Source organism: Archocentrus centrarchus, chromosome 17 (assembly GCF_007364275.1).
Source record: "Archocentrus centrarchus isolate MPI-CPG fArcCen1 chromosome 17, fArcCen1, whole genome shotgun sequence".
Classification (NCBI taxonomy): Eukaryota; Metazoa; Chordata; class Actinopteri; order Cichliformes; family Cichlidae; genus Archocentrus; species Archocentrus centrarchus.
The window spans coordinates 35,503,938-35,528,872 of record NC_044362.1 but is presented as its reverse complement, the minus strand read 5'-3'; the positions used below and the strand labels follow the sequence as shown (position 1 = coordinate 35,528,872).

The 24,935-nt window shown below is 42.9% G+C and overlaps 1 protein-coding gene across 1 annotated transcript; it reads right to left on the bottom strand.

The window, feature by feature from the left end:
- Positions 1-1,463: 1,463 nt before the first annotated feature.
- On the bottom strand, positions 1,464-8,014 carry LOC115796443 (zinc finger protein 26-like). Its single transcript, XM_030752859.1, has 2 exons — positions 7,754-8,014; positions 1,464-2,932 (listed from the first exon to the last, which is right to left on the bottom strand). The coding sequence occupies exons 1-2, from the start codon at positions 7,923-7,925 to the stop codon at positions 2,100-2,102; spliced, it is 1,005 nt and encodes a 334-aa protein (XP_030608719.1). The 5' UTR covers positions 7,926-8,014; the 3' UTR covers positions 1,464-2,099.
- Positions 8,015-24,935: the final 16,921 nt, after the last annotated feature.

Genomic DNA, 24,935 nt, shown 5'->3' with positions numbered 1-24,935 from the left:
TTTCAGAGCCTGTACTTTTTCACTTTTCCTTGAGTAAAGACGATAAATCAGTACATCAACTTTTTTATTTTTTAACACAAGTATTTATACTTTGACTTGAGTACAGAATGTCTGTACTTTTGCTGCCTTTGGTGAAAAAGAGAAAAAGGTTAATATGCTGTTATCTGGTGAAATTATAAACATACTTAACTATGATGAAAGTACCAGACGTGTTTTCTTCTCTAAATCTGTTATACCTGGTTTTATTTGGTCAGGTAAAGATGCAAGGTAAGGGCAGTGATGGCATAGTTATCTTGACAAACTAATCTGACAGCTGATTACGCCTTTATAAAGTAACATAGTTACTTTACTGATTACTTAATTTTGGAAGTAACTAAGTTAGATTACAAGTTACTTTATTAATTACATTCAACAGCTGCTGGATTGTGCCAAATAGTGATCATCTGCCATAAAATGATTTCCATCCATCCATCCCATCCATTTGCTTCCGCTTATCCTGTTCAGGGTCGCAGGGGGGCTGGAGCCTATCCCAGCTGTCACAGGGCGAAAGGCAGGGTACACCCTGAACAGGTCGCCAGCCTGTTGCAGGGCCAACACAGAGAGACAAACAACCTTTCAGACTCCCATTCACGCTCTCATTCACACCCATTCACAAATGCGCCGGTATTTGCCAAAAAATTATTGCCTGTATTTAAACAGCTGCAAATGACTTGTTGACCTATAACCTGTGAAACGTGTCAAACATATCTCTCATGAATGATATCAGGTCATTCTGAGTGAGAAACAGCATTTCTATCACAAGGTAGAAGCTGCACTCAGTTTTTCGTAAGTTACTTTTATGTATTTGTTTTTTATCAAAGTAAAAACTGTCATTGACATTAAAAATGTCTTTTTAAACAGAAGGCTGCAGAAATCACAACAAATATAACATCACAGTTCTATAAAGATATTTTTAGTGGCCAAAAACAGTGGATTGATTATAATGTAAAGATTTTTGAAAAACAGGTTATTTCTTTATTTTATATATAAGCTCTTCATAACTCATGCTGACTGCACTCTATTTACCAATAAAAGCAAAAGACATTACACATAAAAGCACATAGAAACATCGGAATCACTTTATGGCAGATGATCACTTTTTGGCACCCCCGGCAACCTCATCCCCTCAACATAAAAATGACAACCATGAAACAAGGGCGAGTCAACCGTGTTTAAGGGCAGCATTTCCTCTACTACATACTGTCCGATCAACTTCTTCAACTCTCCTCAATTACTGGTTTTGCACTGAAGTCCAGCTTTTATTGTTTGGGTGCTGGGGGGCCTCATGCATTAGCCGCAGCTCTCTGCTTTGCACCACCTGGTGGGACTCGCTCTGTAAGTGTGACTGTGCCGTGCTGCGACTCCAAATGTTTCTTCAAATTTGACGTAGTGTTTTTGAAGCTCTATAGCACTTTGTCGCCAGCACAGAGTGCAGAACTAACCTTGATATTGTCCTCTTTAGCTGACACAGACTCACAATAGTGCCTGTATTTCCAGCTAGAAAACGCTCATCTCTCTCCTCCCTCCATTGTTTACATTTATGTCGCTGTGTGCCATTATTGTCGTCATGCTGAAAACGGGACTTAATTGTCGCATCGGCCAGACGTCACTCCCTGAGATGCAAGATGCAAAAATAAATCTTTTTTACTAAGGAAAATGACAAAAATAGTAACGCACAGTGACTTGGATAAGTAACTTTAATCTGATTACTGGACTGCAAATAGTAGCACGTTAGATTACTTGTTACCAAAAAAAATAGTCACATTAGAGTAACACGTTACTAAGTAATTTGTTACTGACATCACTGGGTAACAGTAGGTGTAGAGAAATTTATTGTCAGATAATTATATGTATATCTATCCGGTAGCAGAACACTTTATTTTCAGTTGTTTTCTCCTTGTATTCTAAAAATAATATTACGCATTGAAGGAAAGTGATTTTTGTTTGCATATGCTCTCAGTCATAGTTCTTAGAAAGAAAATCCATCATCAAGGTTCACAGGGAAAAATCTGAATTGGCCAAGAAAATGTCAATCAGTGCGGCTCCAATTCGAATGTACCTTAAGATGTCTCACTTGTGTGAGTTTTCATGTGGCGCAACAGCTGACTACTATATGTGAACATTTCCCCGCATGTTTTGCAATGGTATGGCTTCTCACCTGTGTGAGTTCTTATGTGCACCAACAAATAACTACTACGTGTGAACATTTTCCCGCACATTTTACAAGGATATGGTTTCTCACCTGTGTGCGTTCTTATGTGTTCCAACAAACGACTACTACGTGCAAACATTTTTCCGCATGTTTTACATGGATATGGCTTCTCACTGGTGTGGATTCTCATGTGGACAGTCAAAGTACTCCTCTGAGTAAAACATTTCCCACATGTTTCACAAGAATACGGTTTCTCACCTGTGTGGATTCTGTAATGTCTTTTCATTTCATAATTATCCTTAAAGGCTTTTCCACAAACATCACATTTTAAAAACTTTTTACCTGTGTCAAAGTTACACTGACTCTCTAACATGGGAGGAAATTCTGAATTGTTGCTGTGACTTCCGTTATTTTTTCTAGTTGATCCTGAATCTGCACTCCTGCCTCCTTCCTGATTTTGACTCTCAGCTACAGCAGAGCTGTGAGAGAGGCGCTGCTCCCTGTCTGGTTCTAGTTCACTGTAGTCACTTTCCTCATAAGCAGAAGTCACCATAAAGAGATCAGTCTCCTCCTTCAGTACAAGCTGCTCTCTTTCCTGACTGCTGCATAGTTCCTGCTCTTCCTCTTTAATCTGTGGAAGTTTTGGTTCTCCTTGATCCAGACTGGAGCTCCCCTCCTGGTTACACAACTGCTGCCCAGTGAAAACCTCCTCCTCCTTACAGACACGTTGCTGTGGGAGGGCTAAAGAGACAAAAGGAGACAACAAAAAGAAATGTGATGTGATAATAGGAAAATAAATCTGAGCAAATATGTTGTCAAATTGCTCTAGAGTGTGAACATGTTTCTAAGAAAGTTTACACTTCTAGTCAGTGCTGATGATCACCAGGGTTATAATAGTTTTGGATTTTACATTATAGTTTAGTTTTAGTTAGTTTTTACTTTTTTTCTCTAATTCAGTTAGTTTTAATTAGTTTTCAGAGTGGTTTTGCTCGTTTTTATTAGTTTTTATTTTTGGTTTTATGCTTAGTTTTAGTTAGTTTCAGTATTAGTTTTAGTATTTTCATACTTAATCAGGTACGCTTTAAAGATACCCTTTAAAGAAATAAATTCAGCAACCAACTGTTCACAGACAGCAGAACTACATGCTAAATGTGTGTAATATTAAGGACACACATGAACATCAACAGGGAGAAACTGCTAACAATATGAACTCCAAAACTCGATAAATTCTATAATAAACTCCTAATAAAGTTCAGCCTCAGTGCAGCAGATTAACAACAGCTACATGTGGTGTTTGACAAAAACAAACTCCTTGAAGGAGTCAAAGCTCAAATCCAGCTGCATCCTGATGTTCTCTCCACCTGATGCTGCTTCTGTTTTGGAGCTAGCTTGGTTAGATGCTCGCTGATTAGACTTGCAGGGTCTTTGCGGCCTCTGTAGCCTACGGAAGCGTCCGACCTCATGTCCGCATTTATGCATGTATAGCTGGATTGCGTGTGTTAATTACCTTGTGGTTGTGTGCTGGGGGTTTTTTGGTCCTCGCTCTTTGTGCTCAGTTTTTAGGGTGCAAACATATTTGTCCCCGTTTTTTCACTTTCTTCATTTCTTCACGTCCATTCCCATAGTTTCAGCAGCTCCCTCCAGGAATTTGCTGACATTTGTGAGTCCTTATATTGATGCTTTGATTATTAGTCCTGATTGTTATTATCTGACTGATAAAGTAGCCGGAAACGCACAAGGACTAAACACAACGTTGTGGGCTGCGTTGACCCGACGAGTAGTCACGTTTCTCTGGAGGTGCAGGCCAGGTTGCCTTGTAGGATGAGAGCGGTTTCCGTAGCTGCCTTGTGTGCGCTTCTCAGGTCTACTTTGATGTTGGTGTTTTTTTTCCTGACTAAGAAGTGTTCCGTACATCATCCACAACATCATCCACAACAAGACACTCGCTGCTATCTGTGCTATCATAGTAAAAAAAAAAAAAAAAAACACCACATGGGACTCTCTGAGGAGCAGCGCGGTGTGCGCACGCACACACATGCGCACCCATTTGCCCGACGGCGTTCCGAGCTTAAACTCGGAGAGAGGAAAAAAATGATTTCATATCAATCCACAAGACTTTTGAAAAAATAACAATATCTATAATTTCAGTTAGTTTTAGTTAGTTTTGTAAACTCACAATTCAGTTTTAGTTAGTTGTCGTTTCTTCCTTTTAATTTTAGTTTTTATTTATTTCAGTTAACGACAATGTTTTTTCAATTTCAGTTTTCGTTATTTCGTTCGTTTTCGTTAACTATAATAACCCTGATGATCACTGATGTTAGCTATTAAAAAGATTGGAGAAGTAGACGATCTTGCTAGAATTACATTTCATTACAGTTATTGGGTCTCATCAAAATTCAGGAGAAATGCGACAAATGAATTGTGCAACAGAGAATCCACATCCCACTTCAGAACTGAGGTCATTAGCAGAGGAATATCAGCAGAGGTGCAGCAGTAATGGCAGAGGTAGCTTAAACAGCAAGCTGCTGCTAAAAAGCTGTAGGCCATGTGGGACAATGGACACTTCAGGAGACTAAAACCTTGGACAGTCACCCCCCCCCCCCCCTTTTTTTTTTTAATCTACTTCCATCTGGACTGGGATTGGGTTGTACTGGTCATGCAACTGCCTTCTCAGTGAAAAATATTTAGCTCAACTCTAGAATCTTATCAAAGTGGGAATATAATAATTGATTCCTAGGATTTAATTATCTAATCTGATTGAGCTGCATGCTATGCCCAGCTTAAATGCTAAACAAATATTAACATGCAATTGAGAAAAGAGTGGACACAGATCATATAAGAGAGCTGCTGTTAACGGCTTTGACTGGAAAATAGTGCCTAACAGAGTTACTCAGCTGGTTGCTTTACAAGCAGAAGCAGGGTAGGCATTCCGAAGTAGGGAGTTAGAAGCTAGGTGTGTTTCCACATCATGGGATTAAAAAACAGTTTCTAGTGGCTCCAATCAGGTTAATCCCCTACAGCAGTGGTCCTAAAAGTGTGGGTCGCGAAGGTACTGCGTGTGCGGGTGGTGGTGGGGGTAAGAAAAAAATTCAGTTTGAAATTCCTCAAGTATGCATAGTTGCATATTTATATAAATGCATTTATTTATAGAAAAAGTTAATTAAAACTGGTAATAGGAGGCGTTTAGTTTGTGATATTATTCATTACTCTGTTGGATATTTTTATCACTCTGATATTGGTATTTTACTGTGATTATTCTATATCATTTATTAGTACCTATATTAATCACACACAATGGATCAATGGCCACATTTTATATTGTTTGTCACCTATATTGTCACTCACACACTGGAACACTGCATGCTTTAGCTGAGTGGAAAAGGCTGAGGCCTGCTCGACTCAGGGCCTCATTTTTTCCCCTTAGTAAAACCACACTCATTCATATTTAGAGTCTCACTTTTATCCACTGTTCACTTTTGACACTATTTCACCAATATGAAGGTCAAGCTGCTGGGAACTGTGTGTCCCAAATCTGGGGTTTGATGTCCCACATGAGTTAATTTAATAATGTAGGGGAGTAAATTTGTATACTAATATAAGACTGCCCGAAAAGTGTTTCTGTGACAGGTATTCACATGGGAAAGTTGGTCATTTTGACAGCCCCAGAGAATTGTGTCATGGAGCCTGTGCAAAGGAATCGAGCTAGTGTGGTTCGTAGTGGATTGGAAACACCACTCTGTGCCTACTAGCCTAAGATAAACAAAGAGGAAGGTGTGAGCCTGGGGGATAAAATGCAGTGGTAAAGTTGGGAGAGAGTGTTCTCCTTGCTCACTCTCTATCTCCTTTGCTACGGCTCTGAGGCATTAACTCCCGGGAGGGCAATTTGCTTGCTTTAACTCCTAGCTTCGCACTTCTTTCACCCTTTTTACTCACTTTTTCACGTACTTTTTTTACTTCACTTCTCACTCCTTACTTTTAACATCACTCACTTACGGTCCTGTCCTCTCCTTCTACTCTTTCTGTTCCTGCATCTTTCGCCGTCTCTGTGTGTGCATATATCTTAGTCTTAACTATGTTACTGTCTGTGTTTTGGTCTTTTTCTGTGTTTTGTGTAACTAAGATGTCTAATAAACAGCCTGAACCAGAACCTGTTCATCCCAGTGATTTATTGGAAACTTTGGATTTAATTAGGTTTGAATTTCTGGTCAAAAGGAACATGGAGATCCTTAAAAATGTTACCACCAACTCTGACCTAAATTTACTGCCCTTTTATTGAAGTATGTGTCCCAGAGGAATTTTCTGGTTTTAAGTGGGCCACAGCACTCTTGACGTTGAGAACCACTGCCCTCCAGGGACACAAACTCCAATCCAATCCAGATCTCCTTTGCGGGGTGACTGGAATGAATGAAAGTGAAAACTGTTTTCCTTAAGCCCTAGCTGTTAAACTACATAATCAATACTATGTAGTATAATCAACCTTGCATTTTCTCACTGGTGGAACATTGTTTTACTCAGGGGAGTAAACACAGAACAGGAAAATGACCCTGAAAATGTAGGCCAAGGAAACAGATGAAGTGAAGCTAGTACTTTTGTATTAAATCATAAAATTAATATAGTGAGGTTATTGCAGATACTGCTAACCCTCTTAAATTGTTCAGCAGATTTCCTTTCATTTTTAATATTGTCAGCTGATAATCATCAGGTGGAGCAACCATGTAAAATATTAAACCAAGAAATAATAGTTTTTAGAACTCATTACCTGATAGCTGTGTTGTGAGAAGCTATTGTAATGAATGCATTAATGTGTGAATTTGTTTGAGTGTGTGTTTAAATAGCAGGCTCAAAATACAAAATATCTGACCACAGGAAAACAATTATCATAAGTTATTATCATAAATACAAAACACAAACACAAAATAATGATATACACAATCACTGTAGACAATCTAATGGATGCTGATTAAACTTCAAATAAATAATATTAAAATATGTATTTTTAATGAATATTTGGTTACACCACCTGACATTTTTTTGGGGGGGGGGGGGGGGGGGGGTTAAGATGAAATTATAAAGAATATATATTCAAGTGCTTTTGAAAACATTTCTTCTCTAGAAGGCAAACAGCCTGTAGATAAATCAGATTATACATTTTATTAATATTATGCTTCCAACGTTTGTCCACAATCTATGTTTTGCTCCACTAAACGCTGTTTTATTCTCGCTCTGATCTTTGAAAGCTAAAGCAGTGAACACGAAACGAGGCGCTGCTTCATTTCAGCTGTATCCGGTTTTATTTGTTATGTTTGAAACTTTCACGAGTTTAACAGGAAAAATGAAGCTGTTTAAATTATTCAGCTCAAAAAACCTCATTCAGTTATGGGTTCAGGCTGGAAAAGGCTCAAATCCAGCCTGGTTTCCTTACAGGAATTCCCAGGTTGCTGTGTGGATGGATAAATGCAGCCCAGCGTAGCCCTCTCTGCTCTTTGTTCGCTCTCATCTTCCAGAGAAACCCGCAGAGCTCTGATCAGGATCCTCCAGAAGTCCCTTTCATGTGAGCCTCACCTGTCCTGCGCAGCTTTATTTCGGGTTTCCAAGTGATATCCAGTAGTCTGCGCTGACGGTCGATCTCTTCCTCGTAATGGACGATTGTTTTTTCAAACTCAGTGAATATTTCTTCAGCAGCAGCAGTTAGTCGCTCATTGATAAACTCTCTCAGATACTGAACTGAAGGCATTGTTACTCCAACAGTTCAGAGATTCCGCTTACAGACCGCAACACAACCCACTTCCTGCTCACTCGTACACCTTCAAAGCTAACGCTATTAGCATCTTTGTTTACTTCCGCCTGGTGTCACACGTTGAAGTTCCGGCAGACCGGGACAGTAAGTTTTCTTTCCACTTTAACGAATCTCTCTTTACAATAAAGTTTGTAGTTGGGATGTGAATGCTGCATTCTTTAAAAGCAATAAATAAAAATACCCATGAAGAGATTTTGAATATCGAGGCTACGCTGACAATAAAAAAGATTCATAAATGGATCAAATAGTTCATGTTTGTGATCAAATAAATTAATAAAAGCAAAATGTTTTAACATTCCAGCAAATCCAACCCAAATATATTTTTTGATGGAGCTTATCAGTGTTGCAGTTAGACATTTACAGCTTATTTAATACCATCAGCTTAAATACAGTAGAAAATATTTGTTGGAGCTATTTGTGGGTTATTTTTGCTTTTTGTATTAAAGCCTTATTTTTGCTAAGGCTAAGTTTATGGTTTATTTTTCTTCTGGTAAATTTGGGTTCACTTTTTGGGTTTATGGCTAAGCAGGCGTACACTTAATTTACTTAAGTAGGTCAAGTGGGAGGGGTCACAGGCACCCGGTCTTACGGTTTTTTACCAGGCAACAGAGAGGCTGCAGACCAAAGTGCTTATGTCTGAAAATAAACTGATCCAACTGCACTTTCGTATGGACATTGTGTTATTTTTAAGACTTTTTGACCTGTGTAAGATCCAGTCCTGAGGTGCCTCAGTGGCCATTTGATTTGTTGGGTTTTGATGTGGACAAATGGCCACTACAATATTGTATCCTAAAACACCCCACCAATCATTGAGCAACAGCTATTTTAAAAACTTTTTTAGAAGCAAATGATTTTAGTTGTCATTAACTATCAGCCATAACCATCACAATTTTAAGATAAATTTTGATTAACGATTGTTATTTTACTTGTGCACAATATTCTGATGTACTGACATACACCTACAGCAAATGGAAATACAGCTGAACTAGAAGAAGAGAAGAAGAAGAGAAGAAGAAACAGCCTTTATTGTCCCACAGAGGGGAAATTTGGGTGTAACAGCAGCCGCAGTTATTATAAATATAAATAAAAATACAATAATTTACACTATTAAGAAAAGAATATATATATATATATAAAATCAACAAACAAGATTAACCTTAATACTACTAATAATAACACTATATACAAGGATGTCTGTAACAACAATTATCCATGCATAATGTAAGAATGTATCATTTCAGTTGAACAATGTAAATGTAAAACAGTTTGCACAAAGATATGTGGCTTTTCAACTGCTTTGCCAAAACCTCAAAATCAAAATGGCAAGCACTTATCTCACAACTCAAAAATAAGGATTCTAAATATAAATTTTGACTAATTATCAATTATTTTTTTGCATTCAAATGTACTGACATGAATCTATAGTAAATACAAATATAGCTAAGATGTACAAGGATCTCAATAACTAAACAGTAAGAATGCATCAAATTAGCTCAAAAATATAGACTGCATGTAAAAAAATACTCAGGTACTTGTGACTTCTCAGTTGTTTGCCTTAAAATCAGAATCGCAACAGAAATTCATTTGAACTTTTTCCTTAGTTTTAGTTTTATGCATATTGCCTACTTTAGAAAGCTTATCACCTGAACAAATAGAACTATTGACTTGAAGATATTCACCACTGATTCCTGGACAAGCATGAATGTATTAACCTGTGAACAACAGGTTTCCTTTATGATAAAGCTTATAGTTAGGGCTGGATCAGGTGACCCTGAACCATCCCTTAGTTATGCTGCCTAGTCATAGGCCTAGTCTGCTGGGGGGTTCACATAATGCACTGTTTCTCATTCACCTTATTTACTTTGTTTATACTCCACTCTGCATTTAATCATTAATTGATATTAATCTCTGGCTCTCTTCCACAGCATGTCTTTCTCTCCCCTCAGCCCAACCAGTCACAGCAGATGACCCCCCCTCCCTGAGCCTGGTTCTGATGGAGGTTTCTTCCTGTTAAAGGGAGTTTTTCCTTTCCACTGTCACCAAGTGCTGCTCATAGGGGGTCGTTTTGACTGTTGGGTTTTCTCTGTATTATTGTAGGGTCTTTACCCACAATACAAAGCGCCTTGAGGCGACAGTTTGTTGTGATTTGGCGCTATATAAATAAAATTGAATTGAATTGAATTGAATTGAACAAACCCTATCTACACCAGCTCATTTTTCAGTGTCTGCAATTTTGGTTTAAGTTGCTTTCTCTCATCGTCGAGCTTCAGCAACACTACTTGAATGAACTCGAAAAAGCTAATGCACTTCGCAGGATAGTTCAGATGTAGAGCATAGATTAGCCCAAACAAAACCACCAGTGCATCAGTCCATGAGTGATGAGTCATTACAACCTGATCCTCAAGCACAATGAACACTTGGCGTGGTGAGAAAGGAACTCCAGCAGGCGCCTCTTCTTCATCCACATCAGCAACCAGAGCAACTGCACCTTCATGGAACTCCATTTCATCCTGAAATGTCACACAGCTTGCAAAATTATTGATCAATAATATCCATGTCAAAGACAAAGGTGAGAATAAATACACATTTTACTTTTTTTTTTACTTTATTCATTACAACCTTTTTTTTTATTCCAATGGGCAAATTATTGTAATCCCCAAGTATAACATACCTTGCATGTTTTGAAAATGCCTGAAGAATCCTCTTTGAGGTAAATGGGTAGGCCAGCCAGGGCTGCTGTTCTTGTTGCATGAATGTCGTTTTTGTCCTTAAAGGATAAAAAAATAAATAAAACATGACAATGGGAACTATCATGCTAACAGTAAAGTGAATGTATTTTTAACTACCTGTTTCTCATATGCCAACATAAGCTGGTCCATCTTTTCACCAACCCGTCCAGTTTTCTTCTTTTTGTAAAGTCTAATCAGCTTAGGAGCATATTCATCCAATGCAGCATAAAATACGTGTGGCAGATGCTGATTGGTAATCCGGTGAAATTCACAGTAGAGCTGAGGAGAATTAGCACAAAGGGATAAAATTAAAAAAACATTGCATACTTGATAAGCACTACATTTAAATAATTGCACTTACCTGTGTCTCACAAAAGAGTGCTGGCCATCTTTCCTTAAGTTCTGACACAGGAGGAGAAGTTGTGATGATCTCTTCACGCCGGAGGGCAAAGGTGCGCATCATGTGTTGATGAATAAGAGGGATGGCTCTTTCACCAGAGGTCTTCTGGAACTCCTCAACCATCTCAACCCTCCTGGTCTCCAGAGACTCCCTTGTTTCTCCAGAAGGATAACTGGGAAGGAAGTTGACCTCACCTCTCCTAGGTCTTTTAATATTGGCCCTTGGTGCAGCTGCTTCTGGGTTTGTTCTTCTGCGCTTCCCAGAATTTACAGCTACATCTTTGATGCCAGCTTTAGCCAACTTCTTTCTTTGGTTTCCTATTTTATGTCTCAGACTATTCTTCCATCCTTCCCACCCAGTGTCAGAGTTTTTCTCCTTCAAACAGGGATGTTTTCTAACTAAAACTTCTGCAGCCTTGCCAATTTGTGTGCTACTAGGATATGCCTTCAATCTAAAGATTTCTTCCCCATTGTCTCGAGTATGTTGTGTTTTTGATCTCTAGGGAGTCTAATTACTGTCCCATCTTTTTCATATGCTGCATTACCTTATTATTGCTGCATTACCTTATTATTCAGAGTCCAACGTCATCATCAAGTTTGCTGACGACACTGCTGTTGTGGGACTAATCTCTCACAATGAGGAGACAGCCTACAGGAGAGAGGTCTCCCGCCTGGAGAACTGGTGCCAGGAGAACCACCTCCTGCTCACCGTCAGCAAAACGAAGGAACTGATCGTGGACTTCAGCAGGAAGCAGCAGAGGGACTACCATCCACTTGTCATCAGTGGTGCTGAGGTGGAAAGAGTGGACACTTTCAAATACCTGGGAGTGACCATCTCACAGGACCTGTCCTGGACTCATCACATAAACATCACTGTGAAGAAGGCCAGACAGCGTCTCTACCTCCTCAGGCGGCTGAGAGACTTCAAGCTCCCACTCAAGGTGCTCAGGAACTTTTACACCTGCACCATCGAGAGCATCATGCATGGGAGCATCACCACCTGGATGGGAAACTGCACCAAGCAGGACTTCATGGCCCTAAAAAGGGTGGTTCGTTCAGCTGAACGGACCATCAGAACCACCCTCCCCAACCTGCAGGACATTTACACCAAGCAGTGCAGGCTGAGGGCCATGAAGATCTTAAAACATCCCAGCCACCCCGGACACTCTCTCTTCTCCCTGCTCCCATCAGGCCGGCGTTACCGCTGCCTGAGGGCTAAGACTGAAAGGTTGAAGAAGAGTTTTTACCCACAAGCCATCCGTCTGCTCAACTCTGAGCCCTAACTGGACCATTATTGCACAATGTAAATATTATAATTTATAAAAGTGTGTATAGTGTATAGTATATAGAGTATAGTGTATAGTGTGAATTACTTTTTTTTATTTTTATTCTTCTTATTTATATGTGTGTGTATATATGGTTGCAGGTACAAAATACATTTCACTGTGCATTGTACTGTGTATAACTGTGCATGTGACAAATAAACACTATCTTAATCTTAATCTTAATCTTACCTTCCCTTAGCACATGTTCCATCTCATAAGAAAATGTTGGAACAATAAAAACCTCTGGTCACCGACTAATACGCTCTGGTGTATCTGTGCTATCAGTACTATCAGTCAGAATGATTGTGTCATCAGTGCTGGTTGAAATCTGGTCCAGCTCAACTAATCTGACAACTTTGACAGATGCTGTGCTTGGCAGGTGTTCTATTTCAACCAAATTACACAATGCATTATCAAAATCTGGGTCATGAAACTGAAGCCGAAAGTCAAAAGTCAACTTTAGCCTAGTTATGATCTCATCTATGAGGGCTTGTACACCGCTTGGGCGAGATGGCAAAATTAGTCTTTCAGCATTATCAGCATCAAGGATGACCCTTAGCTTCAATCTCTCTGTTGCGGCCATCTGAGGTTGTAGTTTCTGTAACATACAGGATTCAAATATTATAGTGATATTTCAACACACATTGAGTTGTCATGTAATGCCACTTATGTATTACCTTTACATTGGCGGAAGGCTGGGGAGATCTGCTGATGTTTCAGTTCTGCTTCTTTAGTCAGACACTGGAATGAAATGTTTTGTTGTTAGAATAAGTTCATTTGCAATCTTATAAGCAAAATGCGGCATGTGGTCAGACAGCTGGCACAGAGATTTTATACTATGACCCTTGGGTTGATGCTCCACTAGTTCATATGACCTCAAGTGCTCAACATACAATGTGTCATAGTCTTTCAAGAGAAAATAAATGTTGTTTCTGATGAGTAGTACATTTAGAATCTCTTTGAACTCTGGCAATGCAGCATAAGCACCAGTACATACAAACATGCCAATTACAAAGTTTGTGCCATCAATTGTTACTTGTTTTGTTCCATATATGGTGTCGCTGTCAGCAATACCTGAGATAAATGATTGTGTATCTGCAGGTAGTGATGCAATGTACAAAGACTCCATTTTGGATGTCTGTACAGGTGGTTTGAAAAACTTTGATGACGACAAGTAAAATGCCATCATGCTCTGATGTCGCTCTGCCAAAGTTTTTAACACATTTTTGTAGTTGTGAGTGTCATGAATTATTTTTTTGAAAACCTTATGCTTTCCCTCGAATCTCATTGTCCAGAGATGGACTAAGGGACCAAAGCACTTTATTAAGTGTGGGTAAAGCTCGATGTAATGATGCTTTGGCCTGAATCGAACATTCGGAAAAACGTCCTGGAAGAAATGTCGGTGCTCCAAAATTTTACAAGCCATGTACTGAATGGTCTCTTCATTAAAAGTGTGGGAAACGGCAAGTTGAACGACATCCTTTAAGTCCATTAGCACTTCCCAAAATATGTCTCTTTCTGGGACTTTTGAACCAATGAGAAGAGGCAACAGTCTAAGCAGGGCATGATTTTCATGTCCATTGCCACCAATGGTTCCCCGGCTGGCAAAATTTGAGGGTATTGGATGAGGGCGATCAACTTTGTCAGAATGTTGGTATGGAAAGCGCAATATTGCTCTGTTCAAGTCTTCTAGGGTAAAATATTTTCTAGAAATCAAACCTTTTAAGCAATGCGCCAACTCCACTGGAATGACACCTTCAAACAGGTCATGCAGGAGGTCAGGTGGGAAGCCTGTGACAGGATGGAAGTAGGAGAGATGGTCAGAAAGAACACAACTGTTTTTCACACCATAATTTTCCTCACTGCCATTGCTCTGAAGCTGATGTACAAGATTATCATGAAAATCTTTTGTTTTCATCACATAATCTCCTGTTACAGCATTTTCTGTTTGCATTTCTGTTTGTATGGCATGACAAAACCTGCAGAAATGTGTAGACCTGAAGCTTTCATTGAAACCAGCAAGCCCATTGGCAGCAAGGTTATCTGCCACAACAGAATAGACAGTGCCTTTAAGACATTCACCAAGGGTATCAATGTAGACTCCTACTTCTTCAAGAGTTTTCAGATCATTCAAGAGTGGTGACAACACGTTCTTTTATCCAAAAAGGCGTACATCATTAGATTTGCACAAGAGAGCGAGCTGAGTGAAGTGGAGAGCAGAACGGGATTTAACTGGAAAGTTTGCCAGTGTCCAATAAACTGCAAAAACTTTATGTATTTTTTTTGAGGTACCAAGTGGGTTTGTGATTTCAAAATCATCCACATAAAGTAATATTGACAGTTTTGTTCCCTCTTGTGACAGTAGAACATTTTCCTGGTAGTAGGATCCATCACAAAATGACATGAAATGTCCAGGTGCCTGTGTGGGTGCTTGTTTAACTTCTTCAAGCACATCAGTTTTTTTCAGCAACAATTGCAAAGATGTAAGAATTGGCACATATATGTAGGTGTGCTTTGATGAATCAATTAAATACTCCACAGGCTTGACATATGGAAAGTTTGCTTCATAGTAAGATTTTCTCATCTTAGCTGTTGACAGTGGTCCTTCAGATGTTACACATTTGTGTAAAACATTGCTATCAGAAACCACCTGACAAATCTCACCAACCAGTTCGTCGGTATACGGACAGTTATGCTTCTGTAGAACATCAACAACTGATTTTCTAATCAGAGGTTCTGATAACAAAAACAGATGATCAATATGCTCAATGATCTCCTGTGCTGCTCTCTGGGACACATGGAGAATGCTCTGCATTTTCAAGAAAAAGCCAGCCAGATTGTACTGCAACTGCTCTTTTAAGTCCTCAGGTCTACCAATACAGCTAGTGGATGCCACTTCATTTTCATGTAATGACTCTAGTGATTCAAGCTGCATTTCATCTTTTTGGTCTACATTCATGACACATTGTACAATGCCTTCATCATAGTTTGTTGAACTTTGGTGGTCTCTGCATTTGTGGGCATTGAATGTTGAGTATACATGAGCAAGATGGCGGCGCGCATAGTCGCAGCGGCTCAGTGCTCTCCTTTTCGGTGCTCTGTGAAATTGTGTATGTTGTTATGTGTGCTTCAACTGTGGCTCAACACACCACCATTATGTCGGGCGGACATTATAACATACAGACGGCACGAACTCCTACATATAGGAGCACAAAGTGAGCAGGCGGTTATGGCTGACTTCCTCCACTCTCACAACATCCCGGTGGACATCGCCAGACCACCTGGCTCTTTGTGGTTCATCATCCCTGTGAGGGGGGGTCGCAGACGGAGACGGCGCAGAGAAAGGAGGCAGAAAAGAGGCGGCAGAGCTGGCGTTTTGGAGAGGCTATGTAAACGGCCTCATAGACCTCCGTTACCCAGTGTTTTCCTCGCCAATGTAAGATCACTCCCGAATAAAATGGATGAGTTGAGACTGCTGGTGGCTACAAACAGGACCGTGAAGGACTGCTGCGTTTTGCTCTTCACTGAGACCTGGCTTCATTCATCCATTCCTGATGCAGCCATCGAGCTAGCCGGCAGGACAACGCACCGGCATGACAGAATGCGGACCTCCGGTAAGAGCAGAGGAGGGGGTGTGTGCTTGTATGTAAACAACAGCTGGTGTACAGACAGTATGACTGTGAACAGCCACTGCTCTCCGGACCTGGAGTACATGACTGTTAAATGCAGGCCCATCTATCTGCCCCGTGAGTTTACAGCTGTTTTGATCACTGTTGTTTATCTTCCCCCTGATGCTAATGCTAACTCGGCTGTTAGTCTCTTACATGACACGGTTTGCAGTCAACAGAGCAGATATCCTGAGGCTGTACACATCATTGCAGGAGACTTTAACCATGTCGATTTAAAGACTGTTCTACCCAAGTTCCATCAGCATGTTAAATGCCCTACAAGAGGGAACAACACACTGGATAAAGTCTACTCTAACATCAAGCTGGGTTTCAGGGCTGTGCCACTGCCACATCTGGGCCAGTCAGACCATCTGTCCCTGCTTATGATTCCAGCATACACCCCCCTCAGCAAAACTGCTCTTTCTACATCTAAGACTGTTCAGACCTGGCCTGAAGGTGCCTCTCAACAGCTGCAGGACTGCTTTGAAACAACTGACTGGGACGTATTCAAGCACCAGGACCTGGAGCAGTATACCTCGGCTGTTCTGGACTACATCAAGTTCTGCACCGACACTGTAACTGTGGACAAGAATATCCGGGTTTTTCCAAATAGAAAGCCATGGATGAATGGAAAGGTGCAGAGCTTACTCAGAGAAAGGAACATCGCCTTCAGAGCTGGTGATGGGGCGCTTTACAGCGCTGCCAGAGCCAACCTGAAGAGGGGCATCAGGGAGGCCAAGGCTGTGTATAAGAGGAGGATTGAGGACTGTTTCCAGAGCCACGACTTCAGGCAGGTGTGGCAAGGGGTTCGGCATATTTTGAACTACAAACCCAGCCTGTTAGTTGATCAGCGTAACATCAATCTGGCAGAGGAGCTGAACAGCTTCTTTGCACGCTTTGAGGTACAGCAATCAGAGACAGCCATCCAACATCCCTCAGCAGGCAGCAGCAGCATCCTCAGGCTGCAAGAGCAAGAGGTGAGGCGTATGCTGGAAACTGTGAACCCCAGGAAAGCTGTGGGGCCCGATGGTGTCTCTGGACGGATACTGAAGGTCTGTGCGGCTCAGCTGGCTGGTATTTTTACCAGCATTTTTAACCAGTCCCTGAGCCAGGCTGCTGTCCCTTCCTGCCTGAAGTCCTCCATTATCGTCCCCATCCCCAAGAAGAACACTATCAGAGGTTTGAATGACTACAGGCCAGTAGCACTCACACCAATTGTTATGAAGTGCTTTGAAAAGCTTGTCCGGGCTCACGTCATCTCCAGTCTCTCTCCCAGACTATACCCCCACCAGTTTGCCTACAGAGCCAACCGGTCCACAGAGGACGCCATTGCCACAGCCCTCCACTCTGCCTTCTCTCACCTGGAGCAGGGGGGGAACTACGCTCGGCTGCTCTTTGTGGACTTCAGCTCAGCGTTTAACACCATCCTTCCTGGCAGACTGGTGACTAAACTGTCAGATCTGGGGATACCACGCTCCACCTGTCTTTGGATCAAGGACTTCCTGACAGACCGTTCCCAGAGGGTAAGAGTAGGTCCCCACCTCTCTTCAGCCATCAGCCTCAGCACCGGCTCTCCACAGGGCTGTGTGCTGAGTCCCCTACTCTTCACCCTCTACACACATGACTGCACCTCCATACATGCCAGTAACTGCATCATTAAGTTTGCGGATGACACCACTGTGGTGGGGCTCATATCAGGCGGGGATGAGTCAGCATACCGGGACGAGGTGCAGTGGCTGTCAAGGTGGTGCAGTGAGAATAACTTGATCCTGAACACCACTAAGACAAAGGAGATGGTAGTAGACTTTAGGAGGACAACACATGTCATTCAACCTCTGTTCATCGAGGGGGATGAAGTGGAGCTGGTTTCAGATTTTAGGTTCCTGGGAGTACATCTGCAGGATGATTTGACCTGGAGTATCAATACGACCAGCATTGTCAGGAAGGCCCAACAGAGACTGCATTTCCTGAGGGTTCTTAGGAGCAACTATCTGACCCAGAATCTGCTGGTGTCCTTCTACCGTTGCTGTGTAGAGAGCATCCTGACCTACTGTCTGTGCATGTGGTTCAACAGCTGCACAGCAGCAGACAGGAAAACACTCCAGCGAATCATCAACACGGCTCAAAAGATCATAGGCTGTCCCCTGCCCTCCCTCCAGGAACTGTTCAATGCCCGCTGCCAGAGGAGGGCACAGAACATCCTCCAGGACCCCTCACACCCTGGACACTCCTTGTTTCAGCTACTGCCATCAGGCAGACGTTTCAGGACAATGAAGGCCAGAACAAACAGACTGAGGAACAGCTTTTATGCCAGGGCTATCATTGAACTGAACTCTGTGTGGTTTGGACAGTGATGTGGGGTGGTAGTGCTGACTGTGTGCGTGCGTTGGTGTGTGTATTGGGGCTAGATTCGTCTTAATTTACTATTGTGCACTGTATTTTAGTAATCATTTTTATCACTCATATTTTTATTATTTTATTATTTATTGTCTGAGGCACCTAGAAAGGAATGCATTTTAAATTTCGTTGTGCAACTTCTGTGTACAATGACAATAAAGATTCTGATTCTGACATTGGTTTTAAAATTGCAGTCCTTGAAAGGACATAGGACAGTTTCTTTCTGTTTTAAATGCCCCTTGAGATGGATAAACATTTGTCTTTCAGTGAATGGCTGCTTAAAGTTACACACAGGGCAACAAAATCCATATTCATTAAAAGCTGGATAAGAGCTGTCTTTCCTTTGGGTAGCAGTGTGTATTCTTGACAGATGTATCTTTAATGAATTAAATGTACTAAACGTACACATGCAGGTGTTGTAGAGACAGGGCAAAGGTGAAATTGTAGAGTACTGACTATGGTTAAGCCGATAATGCTTCAGCAACATGACTTTTATTGCAGTAGAAAAACTGCACAACTTGCAATTCCACATTTTGTCATAGATCAAAGGGTCACAATTAGATGTCAAATGTTTCACCTTCACTGGCTGTCTTTAGAGGCAGAAGAGCAGTGGATGATCTCTCAGTGTGTGCTGATTCTTATCAAACACTGTAATGTCACATAAAAAAATATGTTAATATATTTGACATTTGAACAGAAAGCTAGCAGTACGTTTTTTTTACATTTACACTCGTACTACACCCAAAAATGCTAAAGTTGGATAGTAAAAGTTTCAAAAACATTATCAACAGTAAGTTTTAGTCTTATGTAAGAGCAAATTTTCAATTTAGGTTGGTAAACTATGACTAAACATAAATTTTAACGTTAAGTTTTTTGCCATGAAGCTTTGAAAAAGTAAGTTTCACCACTCCAACAGTTTTATCCAAATAAGCCGCCAACCCTTATATTTAAAAATTTTTTACAGTTGGGCTTGTCCACTGAGTTTTTCACACGTTGTTTAAACATTTGGACTAGTGAAAGTTCAGTTAAAAATAAATGAACTTTATTTTACCATTAAGTGTTTTGCCTTGTAGCTTTGAAAAGGTAGGTTACTTAACAACTATTTCACCAAACACTATATTTAAAACAGGCGGACTTCAAAAAAAGCCAGGCGGGAGCTGTGCTAGCAAGCTCCGTGTACTAGCTAGCTACCTCCGTGTGCTTGCAAGAATCTTTTTTCTGCATATCAGCAATATCAGCAAGTCTGATAAATTCACCTGCAAGTTGTGTATAAGCATTTACAATAATTAAAGAAAAAACATTTACCTTGTAATTCTCACAATGTAGCCGCTAAAATTCTTCTGTGTCGCTTGCTTCTAATGGTGGACAACTCTGGGCAAAAACACCTTGCATCGTGCACAAAGCTCAGTGATGATGTCAGAAAAAGGAGGGGTTTTATTTCTTTGGTCTGAAACAGTGATCACAACTCAAACAGGTCAAAGCAACAATACTCAAAATGAATGATAAACAGATGTGTACTTATTGCAAGTGAGTTAGTACAACAAACTGTTCATTTTGGATCTACTTAAATCAGTTTATAAAAGTTACTGTAACTATTTAGCTGATCTGAGTACAAATAACTAACTTATTTTAGTAAGAAGCACCATTGGGTTTTACAGTGCAGTAGTGAAGAACTCACTTCAAACAAAGAAGAGTCCAGTTTTGGAGGCAGCACTTTTACTCTGTCCTAAGCAAATCCCAGACAAGATGCGAACAATGATTCTTTCTGCTGTCGGGTCGTGGTGCGGCTCTCTCCCGCTGCCCCTCTTACCAGGCGGAAGTGAGACCAATGAAAACAAATGCACCTTGATAGTAATTCCACACTTTACAAAAACTCAATGGAGATGAGCAGGTTTCGTTTCCAGGATTTATTGAAGCACAAAGTTAAACAAAGCACAAGAAAGCAAAAAGCCCTCCCGAGAGTGTGTGCCTTGGTGCCGTTGCAAGGGTGGTAGAGGAAGAGCAGAAAAGTAGAAGTCCAGAGTTTAACAGAGTATAAGAAAGCAAAGAAGCCCTCCCGGGAGTAAGTGCCTTGGAGCCGCTGCAAAAGGGGAGAGAGGAAGAGCAAACAGTGTGCTAAAAAAAAGAGCTAAAAAAGAGCTAGAAGAGCTCTCTCCCAACTTTACCACTGCCTTTTATTGCCCAAACTCACACCTCCCCCTGCTGTTATCAGGAACAATGGGCATAGAAGGATGCTCCCAATACACTATGAGTTTGATCCTCATGCAATGGCTCCATGATTTGTTCTCTGGGGGCTGCCAAAACAAAACACTTTTGGGCGGTCTTATCTCAATACTCCCTTACATTATTACAGTAGCTCAGGTGGAACTTCAACCCCCCTTTTCGGGTCACACACTCCCCGCTACTTGACCTTCACTCTGGCAATACTGTGTCAAAAGTGCACTGTGTACAAAGGTGAGCCTGTCATGATCCTGGGCCGGTGGCCCAGTGTTTTGGTTTCTAATTGTGAAGTTCTGTTCTATTTCTAGTTTTGGTTATAGTTTAGTATTTGAATCTTAGTTTCTTTGTTTTCTGTTTTGGTTTCTCATGTTCTGTTTTCCCTATACTCCCGTGTGTGTGTAAGTCATGACCCTCTTGTATTTAGGTTCCCTTTGGTTTAGTTCTGTGTTTCTTAGTGTCTCTCCTTTGTCCCAGGTCTGGTTTAGTTGGTCATGTTCTCACTCCTTTTGTCAGTCTGTTAAGTCTGCATTGGTGTCTTTGTTTACTTCCTGTTTTTAGTTTGATAGTTTAGTACTCCCTGTGTGTCCTGTCTAGTTTTGCTTCCCTTGTTTATTAGGTAGATTCTGTTCACCTGTGCCCTGTGTTCCCCAGCTGTTTCTTGTTACCCACCAGTACCTTCTGTATGTATTTAAGCCCCTGGGTTTGCTTTGTTCTTGGTCGTGTCCTTGTCGTCTGAGGGTTAGTGTTGTCTTCACTGCCCAGCTGCGTGCTTTATGTTTCATGCTATGTTCTTGTCTTATGTCCATAGTTATGCTTATGTTTATGTTCAAGTTTAGTTACATGTACTGCTGGCACCTGTCCAGACTTATTAATTAAAGTTCCAAGCTAAAATAAGCTTTGCCTCTGAGTCCTGCACTGGGGTCCTCCGCCTTGCCTGCACCAGCGAAACGTGACAGTAGGACACGACCCGAGATGGACCCCGCGGACTACGATCTTCAGGAGCGCAATACGGTGATAGAATATTACCACAATGAACAGATCAGGTGGAAGCCCTGGCTCACCCCGGAGCGCCGATCTGAGTTTACCGGCACTCGTCTGGCCCTGGGCGGGCCGGCCAGCTGGCAAAAGGCCCAGCAACGTCATGCTCCACCTCAGCATCGAGCCCAAGCCTCGCCACGGCAGCTGATCGCGCCGACAGCTGCAACCCCTCCACCCGTTCCGACGGCGATCACGTTGGGTGGCTATGTCTCTTCGCCGCCACCGCGGATTATGCCGTCTGTCACCTCGTCGCAGCCTCCGCCTGCTTCTTGGAGAAAGAAGCGCGGTATTCGACGAGGGAAACGGCAGCCTTCGGCTGCCACACCGATAAGCACTGCACAGCAACAGCTCGGCGTCACTGCGCAGACTGTGCAGCATCAGGACAATTCTGCTCACTCACCCATGTGTGGCGGCACCGGGCAATTTGTGAGTAACTCCGCTGTTTTATTAAGGTTAATATTGTTTGTTGATTTTATATATATTCTTTTATTAATAGTGTGAATTATTATATCTTTATTTATATTTATAATAACTGCGGCTGCTGTTACACCCAAATTTCCCCTCTGTGGGACAATAAAGGCTGTTTCTTCTTCTTCTTCTTCTTCTGTTTTGCTTAATTCGAAGACTGAGTTTACTACAGCTATTCCCAATAATTTGACCACAGAGGGAAGTGAGTTTTCCAAGCTGGCTGGAGACTCAGGCCCCACGTTTTTTGTCTCTACGTCAGCCAAAGACAAAGACGTTTTGCATGCCCCTCCTAAAACTGACTCTAATGGAATTTTAAGGGAGGTGAAGGAAGTAGTTCCTAAGTTAATGGACCATGTTCTGCGGATTTTAAATGCCACGGACAAGTGTGAGAGACTTATGCAACTCACCTTTTGCGGTGGATTCATTTCCTCCACGCCCTGGCTTCAGGAGTGCCCTACCACAGCTTCCCTGGCTCACTCAATCATTTCCCTCCGAGACCATCTGCAATACGAACTGTTTCGCGTTGGCCACCCTGTTAAAGAGGTGGATTTGTCCTCCCTGCTTCAAGCTGTTGCCGCATCACCTCTCTTTCTTCCGGATACCCATCACCTTACCTGCTCCACGCTTTCACCGCCACCGGAGCGGATCGAGCGGATCACGCCTTCACAGCCGCCAGCTGCAGTCCCTCGCCGTCTGCCTCCACAGCAGCCTGCAGCAGCCCCTCGCCGCCAGCCTCCACAGCAGCCCGTCTCAGAGCCTCCACGCCAACAGCCTGCAGCAGCCCCACGTCTGCGCCTAGAGCCATTAGCTTCAGCACCCACAGCTCCTGCTCCCTTTGCTTTAGCCTCAGTCCCTGTTCAGGTCCCTTTCACTCCCCTAGCTCCAGCTCCCTCTGCTCGCCCTGCTCCCCTAGCTCCAGCTCCCTCTGCTCGCCCTGCTCCCTTAGCTCCAGCTCCCTCTGCTCGCCCTGCTCCCTTAGCTCCAGCTTCCCCTGCACCCGTACCTGTTCCGCGGGTGGGGGCAGCCACGGACGGGCTGACCTCTGCACCCGTTCCTGTTCCGCGGGTGGGGGCAGCCACGGACGGGCTGACCTCTGCACCCGTTCCTGTTCCGCGGGTGGGGGCAGCCACGGACGGGCTGACCTCTGCACCCGTTCCTGTTCCGCGGGTGGGGGCAGCCACGGACGGGCTGACCTCTGCACCCGTTCCTGTTCCTCGGGTGGGGGCAGCTAGGTCCAAGCCTTTGTATCAGTTTTCAGCGTTAGCTGCAGCAGCAGGGACTCAGTCAGCCTCTGTGGCTCTCCCTCTATCCCAGTCAGCTGTAGCTCCAGCCTCCGCTCTATCCCAGTCAGCTGTAGCTCCAGCCTCCGCTCTATCCCAGTCAGCTGTAGCTCCAGCCTCCGCTCTATCCCAGTCAGCTGTAGCTCCAGCCTCCGCTCTATCCCAGTCAGCTGTAGCTCCAGCCTCCGCTCTCCCCAGCTCTCAGTCAACCCCTGTAGCTCTGCCTCCCACTCAGTCAGCTCTTTTAGTTTTGGTTACCCCTGCAGCCTCAGTCCCAGTCCCTTTGGTCCCAGCTCCCTCAGCATCAGCTTCAGTTCCTTTAGCGCCCTCAGCTCCACTTCCCTTAGCTTCGGTCCCTTCAGTTTTGGTTCCTTTAGTCCCCTCACTCCCTCCTATCACCTCAGCTCCTTCCCCTTCGGTCCCTTTGGTCACTCCCTTAGTTCCCTCCTCTGCTCCGCCTCAGCCTGCACCTGCACTTCATCTGTCTTCACCACCACCATCAGACTCACCCGATCCATCTGCAAAGCAGCCCCAGTCGTCGGAGGAGATGGCTGCGTGCCCTGCAATGCAGCCAGGGAGTCCCGCTCAGTCCGAGCGTCCTGAGAGTCCTGAGGGTCCTGCGCCAGAGCCCGTGCGTCCCGCTCAGTCCGAGCGTCCTGAGAGTCCTGAGGGTCCTGCGCCAGAGCCCGTGCGTCCAGCTCAGTCCGAGCGTCCTGAGAGTCCTGAGGGTCCTGCGCCAGAGCCCGTGCGTCCCGCTCAGTCAGAGCGTCCGAAGGGTTCCGCTCAGCCCGAGCGCCCTGAGCCAGAGGGTCCTGCACCAGAGCCTGTGTGTGCTGCTCAGCCAGAACCCGTGCTGGAAAGTCACGCTCTGTCCGAGCCTCCTGTCCTGTCTCGTCGCCGCCGCTGGGAGCGCGGTCGGCCTCCTGTTCGGCAGCATGGCTCTTTCGAGTTTCCTGGCTCCTTTAAGTTCCCTGGCTCTTCTAGTGTTTCTGAGCCTTTCAAGTGTCTGGAGCCTTTTCAGAATCAGAATCAGAATCAGAAGGTTTTTATTGCCATATGGGTGAACAGGTTCACAGCCTTAGGAAATTGTTGCGGTACTTCGTGCGTACAGAAAAAAACAAATAAGTATAAAAACTATAAGACAATATACAAGTATACAAATTGAAAATATACAGAGATATTAGAGCTATAACTATAGCACAATATTACAAAATTACAAAATATACAGTGCAGAGACTAATTAAAAGATAAAAGAATGTAGACTATATTCCACTAATATGTACATCAGTGCAGTCAGACAGGTGCATAAACATAGGGTCATCAGCGTTTGTGGAGGGTGGTGGTAACAGTCTTAGGGTTATTGTTCATGAGTCCAACAGCAGAGGGGAAGAAACTGTTCTTATGGCGGGAGGTTCTGGTCCGT